This window comes from Belonocnema kinseyi, chromosome 9 (assembly GCF_010883055.1).
Source record: "Belonocnema kinseyi isolate 2016_QV_RU_SX_M_011 chromosome 9, B_treatae_v1, whole genome shotgun sequence".
NCBI lineage: Eukaryota > Metazoa > Arthropoda > Insecta > Hymenoptera > Cynipidae > Belonocnema > Belonocnema kinseyi.
In genome coordinates this window covers 46,943,633-46,951,457 of record NC_046665.1, presented here as the reverse complement: position 1 = coordinate 46,951,457, position 7,825 = coordinate 46,943,633, and the positions used below count along the sequence as shown (strand labels likewise).

Sequence of the window (7,825 nt, the reverse complement as noted above, 5' to 3'; positions counted from 1 at the left end):
TCCATCAACCCACCTTCGACTGTGTCGTCAAGAAAAAGGTTAAAAAGCGGAAGAGGATAGGAAAGGCCGTGAAGAAGACGAGCGAAGGCCTGGATTGGAACTGGATTTTTGGGCTGTTTTTTAAACCTGGAGGCTCGAGGGTACGGTTCACTCGTACCAGGAATCGCAGTCGGTGGTCTGCTGGGTTCCGCCAATCATCCCCCTGGACCATTGCAGGCTCTGAGGACATCCCCGACGGAGAAGGAAGCTGCAGTACCTGGAGAAACTTCATCGCTGGCGGAGGATACCTGTATGAAAGATCTGGGAACTCTGAAATAAGAATCATCAAGTAGTAAGTCGATTTGCCCAAATATTTTACTGTTTTGTTGCGAGCCAATCTCGGGTAGGATATTATTTTGCGAAATTGATAACAAAATATTGCGAGGTGATATTGTATTTATTTTAGAAAATTTTTTAAATATAACTCTGTAAAATTGTTGTAATCCTTGTGTGTTGTTGCGAAAAATAAATTTGAAATTCCATAATGCGCACTCGAAGTGGGGAAAGTAGAGCAGGGAAGGGTGGCTGAGGAGCTCGAAGTGTGACCACGAGAAAGACAAGCGATGCAAAGGTCGCGAAGGTGCAGGCAGGGACAAGTTCGGGTTCTGGCAGCCAGAAAAGGGCTGTCAGGAAATATAGGTCGGTCGGTAGTCGTGGAGTTGGAAATGTTCGCGGCCGCGGTCTAGAGAACAGAGGCGATGTGAATATAGATTCTGAGGAAGAAGCCGAGGGAAATTCTGTTGAGGATTTTCAGCTTGAAGGGGAGGACAACGAAGAAAGATTGGAAATAAGAGTAGGGCCAGAGGTCTTAACAGATAGACCAGTAACAATTTATCGTCCGCCTGTTGTACGACCCGGTATTGCGCGCTCTTCTTGCTCGGACGGTGGCGGTTCGTCTAGCGGTAGCTCGGGGATGTTTTCACCCCCTCAGAAGGAGCCCGAAAATCCGATCATGCCGAACATGCCGGTGGGTAGATTTATCAGCGATTGCTTATTTGCACGGGATTCAATTGCGTCAAAAGATCGACGTTACTTATTTTTAATGGTTCGTTCTCGAATAGTTAAAAACGCGTTTGATTCATTACAGGACAGCGACCTTCATAACTTAGAGGACTTGCTTAAACATCTTAAAAATACATTTACAGAGCACCGAAGTTTGAGTCAATTGAACACGGCTCTTGCTACGGTAGCACAACGTGAGGGAGAAAGTGTAGTGCAATACGGATCGAGAGTTAGTAAGGTACTTGCGAGCCTGATTGAATTAATCGAAGATAAAAATGATCCCGAAGCTGCGCGTTATATGATAAAATCGGCCCGCGATACGGCATGTGAGAACTTCGTTATGGGGTTGAAACAAGATTTAGTATGGAGGGTAAGAGTGGGAAGGCCAGCAACGTTACAAGAGGCAATAAATAACGCAAAACAAGCAGAATGGGAGATAGAATTCGAGAGTGGACTAGACAGAAGTGGGGTTGAAAGGAAAGGAGATCAGAAAGTAAAATTTGACGAAACGGGAAGAAATAAGGGATATTTTAATAGTAATACGCGTGGTCGTTTCCGACCATATTACAGCGACGCTCGCGCTAGAAAATGTGAGGTAAGTCGTGGCAGAGGCAGAGGAGGAGCGCGAGGTGGTAGTAATAGTAGGGAACTGAGTAAAAGCGAGAGTTCAAGGCCGAATGAAATTTCCTGTCATACCTGTGGAGAACCAGGGCATTTGGCACGAGGATGTCTGCGTACAGTTGGTTTCGATGGAAGGCGATGTTTTAATTGCAATCAGAGTTACATTTCCTTCGCGATTGCAAATATCCACCAAAAAATTCGCCTGAGTGTTTCACCTGTGGAAAAACCACTCATTTTGCTCGAGACTGTCCTGAAAAAGAAAAGGATAGTTCTAAGAAAAACAACTTAAATTGTAACTTTTGTAAGAAATCAGGTCATTCATATGAAAATTATTTCAAACGTTTAAATATGGTTGCTGCAAATCGGGAAAATAAAAGGGACCATTTAAACGAAAAGTTCGTTTGAATGGTGCGACGGCGAGCTTGGTCAAAATGCAGCACCGATCCGACGGGTAGTTTTAAAGTTCAACACAGCTGGGAAGGCATCCTCACCTAACATTGTTTTAAATAGCAGAAATATTAAAAATGGAAGGGGCATTTTTGTAGTTGATACTGGGGCCGAATTAAATTTAATTAAAAGAAAAAACCGTCATATTACAGAATTACAGATCAGCCTGTAAAAACTTCTGGGGAAGTATATATAGATATTAACGAGGTTGCTTGTCCATTCCAAATGGTACCAAACAATTTTCCTGTGGGTTGCGACGGGATGCTGGGAATGCCTTTCCTAGCTGATTCAGTAATCGATCTCTCCACAAAAACGATAAAGCACAAACTAGGTGAATTTACATTTACTACTCCACCTAAAAAGGGAACAACCCTAATTTTAAGGGCAAGAACAAAACAGTTAATAACTTTGCCAGTAATTAATACAGATTTATCAGAAGGTTATTTGCCTTTAATACCGACGGGTCCAGGCATGTATTTGAGAGAATCTCTAGCGACCGTAAGGGATGGAAACACTCGTGTTTATTGCATTAACACAAATACCAGGGACGTAGAACTTTCAATTTCACCCGTGACCTTAGAAGAATTTTAAATCGCTAAAATTATTTCGGGATCTGATAAGGAAGGCAATATCAAAAACAATTCAGAAATTAATCCGTTAAGTCGAATAGAGGAATTAGAAAAAGAGCTTCATTTGGTAAATTTAACCGAAGAAGAGAAGAAAAGTCTGTTAAAAACTGTAGCTAAATTTCCTTACCAATTTTTCTTAAAAGGCGATAAATTAGGATGCACAAATGTTATTCAACATAAAATTAATACTATGGATGACGTTCCGGTAAATAAAGGTAACTACAGGTATCCGGCAGTACACAAAGAAGTAATAGATAAAGAATCAAAAAATCTAAAAGTTTGGGTAGTACCAAAAAAGGAAGATTCACAGGGGAACAAAAGGTGGCGGATGGTAATTGATTATCGCGCTCTTAATGAAAAACCTGTAGGGGGTGCCTACCCTCTCCCAAATATTACGGAAATTCCGGACCAACTCGGGGGTGCTCAATATTTTACTGTTCTTGATCTCGCGTCCGGATTTCACCAGATCGAAATTGATCCGGCGGATAGACACAAGACTGCGTTCACGACTTTGTATGGATTATTCGAGTTTCATCGTATGAGTTTTGGGCTTAAGACCGCTCCTGCCACGTTCCAACGAATGATGGATTTAGTTTTATCAGGGCTTCAAGGGGTTGAAATGTTTGTCTATATGGACGACATTGTAGTTTACGCAAAAACAATAGAAGAACATAATCAGAAATTAACAAAATTGTTGGGTCGTTTAAAAACAGCAGGACTTGTTCTACAGCCAGATAAATGCAAGTTTTTTCGCAAGGAGATCGGTTACTTGGGCCACGTTATATCTAAAGAAGGGGTTAAACCAGATCCGAAAAAACTTGAGGCCGTCAGTAATTTTTCTCGTCCGAAAGGTCGTAAGAATATTAAACAGTTCCTGCGACTAGCCGGTTACTATCGTCGTTTTATTCCTAATTTTGCTACAATTGCGAAACCGTTAACTTTGTTACTAAAGAAGGACGTGCCATTTGCCTGTTCCGAATCAGCCGAGCAAGCTTTTGAAAAGTTAAAAAATATACTTTGTACTAAGCCTCTTTTGCAGTACCCCGATTTTTCGAAGCCTTTTATAATTACTACAGGCGCATCCGATTTTGCCATAGGTGCCATTCTTAGTCAGGGAGAAATTGGGAAAGATTTACCGATAGCATATGCGTCGCGTACAATGTCTGAAGCGGAAATAAACTATACGACAACTGAAAAGGAGCTTTTAGCTATTATTTTTGCAGTTAGACATTTTAGGCCGTATGTATACGGGCAAAAATTTACTTTGGTCACGGACCATAAAGCATTAGTTTGGCTTGATCAGTTAAAAGACCCCACAATTGGATCCCGATTAGCTCGTGGGAAGATAAAATTGCAAGGGTACCAGTATAAGATAGTATACAAGCCGGGTAGGGTTAATGCTAACACGGACGCACTTTCACGTAATCCGGTAGAGATGAAAATAGGAAATGAGGGAAATGACATGGGTGATGAGGACAGTGACGAAAGTGCAATGGAATGTGAAGGGCCCGTAAATTGCTTTGCAGGAAGTAAGGTTCTGTATCATGAATACCCGATAGAACGAGTTTTTGTAAGCACATGCGATCATAACGATGATATGGATCTTGCTGAATCACATAGCAATATCCATAGAAAGACAATAGGCAAGGACGTTACGGACTTTGAAGTTTCTTTTGATACAAGAGATCATCCGAGGGCAGTAAGCTCTATATCCAAGCCTAGTTCCGGTCGGTGGGGAGCGCGCCAGGGTGTGGAGGTGACAGATGCATATGTTTTAGGGGAGCGTAAGTCAGTCCGTCGTTCGCTGTCTGCAGCTGGGTCACTCGATGGCCACGAGAGCACACCGGCATCAGGTTGCGGCGGGGCTGGCGCGCGGGCCTCCTCTTTCCTCCCTGGTAGTGTAGTGAGAGCACGGGCGTCCGGTATCGACCGTGGAAAGCACGTGCGAATAATGAGGGCTATAACAGAGGCGGGGGAGGGTGAATTTTTGCGTCATCGCTCCCTCTTCTCGGAGGGGTGGTCTCCATGTGGGAGGCACGGTCTCCGAGATTTGTCTCTGGGGGAGGTGGCCTCAAATGTGGAGGGACGCTCCCCGGGAGAGGTGGTCTCAATGGAGGAGGCACGGTCTCCCGGAAGGAGGTTTCCTCTGGTGGAAACTTTCCTTCCTAATAAAAGGGTATTTGGTGGACCAGCTGGCCACGCGGAAATCTGTGTATCCGCAGAGCTTTCTGAAACGCCATGTGGGCCAGAAAAAACTGCCGGCGGAGTCCTGGGAGGATCCGTAGCGATGGTCTCAAAAAATCAGGAGACAGGGGCTGCAAGTCCTTGCTTCTCGGAGGGGTGGTCTCTATGTGGGAGGCATGATCTCCGAGATGGATCTCAGAGGGAGGTGGTCTCAATTAAGGAGACACACTCGCCTGGAATGATACTGAGTGGAACTGATGGACTATTGAAAGATTATGTAAATAATAGAGATAATTGTGACGATGACTTTTTGGACGGAGATGAATTTGAGAATTTAACTAGAGTTTGGGGAGACGTTTTAGCAAGTTTGCGTGAGAATGATGACGAAGACGAAACACCTGATAATCGAAAAAAATGATAAAAAACTGTTTTGTTAGGGACGAGTCATATTTTGCATGCAGGTTCAAAACAAAGGAATGTTATACTTACTCCGCTGTTTCAGCTTAGTAAAGATAAGGTGTGGATGAGAGATGACCATATCCTTAATTTTGTTTCGTGTGACGGGGTACTCACTACACCTCTAGGTCGTGAGCTCGTAGACAATTCCATTATCAATCCCTCGTACCTAAAAGATCCAGATGCACAAGTAGGTTACGTTACATCTTTTTCTAACGCTGGACGTATGATCTATAATTTATACATAAAAGAGAAATTCGATTGAAAAGTTTTTGCAAAAAACATAGAAAATGCGGTAAACACATTAAGAGAAGCCCTTGAATCAACCTAAAATAAAAGTTTTAGTATATCTCGTGAGTGGAATGGATTTGATAAATTGCCATGGGCCGTAATAGAAAAAATGTTTAGAACTCATTTTGGTAAAGGTGGGTTTCAGATAACAGTATGCACAGGTGAGGTTGAAATTTTTGAGGTAGAAAAGCGTCTGGATATAATCCGGGAATGTCACGACTCAACTGTCGGCGGACATAAAGGTGAAACGAAAACATTAGAGTGAATCCGAGAACGTTTTTATTGGAAAGGTATGAGGGATGAAGTCAGAAATTATGTCAAAACGTGCCTAGAAGCTGCTAAAAGACGTTGTAAAAAATATTACGACAGAAAAATTAACGAACAAAAGTTTGAACCCGATCAGTATGTATATGTTTTAGTTGATTTGAGAAGCGACAAATTCGACGATCATTACGCGGGACCATTTAAAATTACTAGAGTTATTGACGACCTTAACGTTGAGATACAGATTACGCAAAAGCAGGCTAAGATTGTACATGTTAATCGAATTAAGCATGCCTTTTTAAAGTATATTTAAATAAAATTTTTTTTAATCAGTAATTTATAATATTTCATTGAAATACTTTCAGAGTGGACTATACGTGACATGAATCATGGAACTGACCTGCCTTTCGCAAGGCCGTTTAGATAGCCGACTTCCTGAAGCAGATTTACATTAGCTAGAAATAGAAGTAGATAAGGAAGAATGGCTGCGAAGATCGATTAAGTTGCGTAGAAGAAAAAAGGAAGGAAAGAGAGAGATGACACGTAGCTAGAAGAAACGGATGTTGTAGACAGGGGGAAGCGGAGAGCCTAACAGCCTTCGTGGCGCAATGCTGGGACGTGCGGATGGGAGGGGTCGTGGACCTCTTCCATCATCGGACCTTCTTCCCTGTTTGGGAAACCCAAGGGTGAATTGAAATTATTAATTTCAATTCAAATTAGGAAGAAGATGGGACGAAAATGGAATGCAAATCTTGCGGAGGGGGGATACAAAATAAGATTTTAAAATATAAAAATATAATAATTTTTGTTATTATTGTACAGACAATTAGATAATTTATCACAATACGGAATTTATTACAAATTTTGAATAATTAAATGACTTAGTGAAATAAAAACATTTTGAATTTAAAATTCTGCTAAGTTAGAAAACTGACGAAAACTGGTTAAAGTATTTTAGGTTAAAGAATATTTTCGAGAATGTCTCCCAGTCTGAGAGAATAAAATCCTTGAGATCGAAATTTGATCTCTATTGAGAAGTGTATGCGTAGTCATAAATTTCATCTTTTAAGGGAGGGAGAAGTGATAAGTTTCGTGAATGAATCCTATACATGGGGTCCCCTTCATACCGAATATGCTCCTAATATAAAACTCTTGATTCAAAATTTCGAAGAATGTCCTAGAAAATATTATACTGAATAAAAAAAAAGTAATAATTTGATTTGTTAATCCCAAAATAAGTAAAACTAAATAAAATAAGGAAGGAAATGGAAAATCGAATTCGCAAATAATTAGTTAAAATTTGAATAATTTTTTTTGAACTCTTAAAATTACAGAGAAGTTTCCTATCACTACAGATTTTGAAAGTTATATTCAAATATTCTAATTTAAATCATTAGATCTTAAAATATTGATGCCCATTTATGTAAATTAATAAGTTTTAGGATTAGATTTAGAAACTAAAGAGCAGAGTTATAAAAACTCAAAATTTAAATACCAAACTTTTACTAATTAATTTTCAAGTTTCAACTAAAATTTTATTGACAAATATCATTAAACAAATTTTTAATGAAATGAATTTGAATTTCTGAACTTTAAATGGACCCGGTCAGACCCAAAAAAATAAACCAATTATTAGTTGAGTATACTTACAGACTTTCCTTTTCGATAAGATGTTGATAGTTAAAATAACCATAAGAGGATTATTCCTATAAAACTGCATGAACCTAAAAAAAATAGAGGGTATAAGATATTATGAGAATCAAAATAATAAAAGTGAGGTTAGAATAAGCGATTCATTACCGAGGCTTGAAACTTGTTCGAAACGATAGGATGAAAATAAGTAGATCTAAAGTAAAGGAGAAGGGAAATATGTTTAAACCTATATTTTATTG

General features: G+C 40.0%; 1 protein-coding gene across 1 annotated transcript; it reads right to left on the bottom strand.

Moving 5' to 3' along the window:
- Window positions 1-4: 4 nt before the first annotated feature.
- LOC117180522 lies at window positions 5-7,817 on the bottom strand. The gene is made up of 4 exons (XM_033373020.1): window positions 7,734-7,817; window positions 7,584-7,657; window positions 5,412-5,547; window positions 5-309 (listed from the first exon to the last, which is right to left on the bottom strand). The coding sequence occupies exons 3-4, from the start codon at window positions 5,458-5,460 to the stop codon at window positions 5-7; spliced, it is 354 nt and encodes a 117-aa protein (XP_033228911.1). The 5' UTR covers window positions 5,461-5,547; window positions 7,584-7,657; window positions 7,734-7,817.
- Window positions 7,818-7,825: the final 8 nt, after the last annotated feature.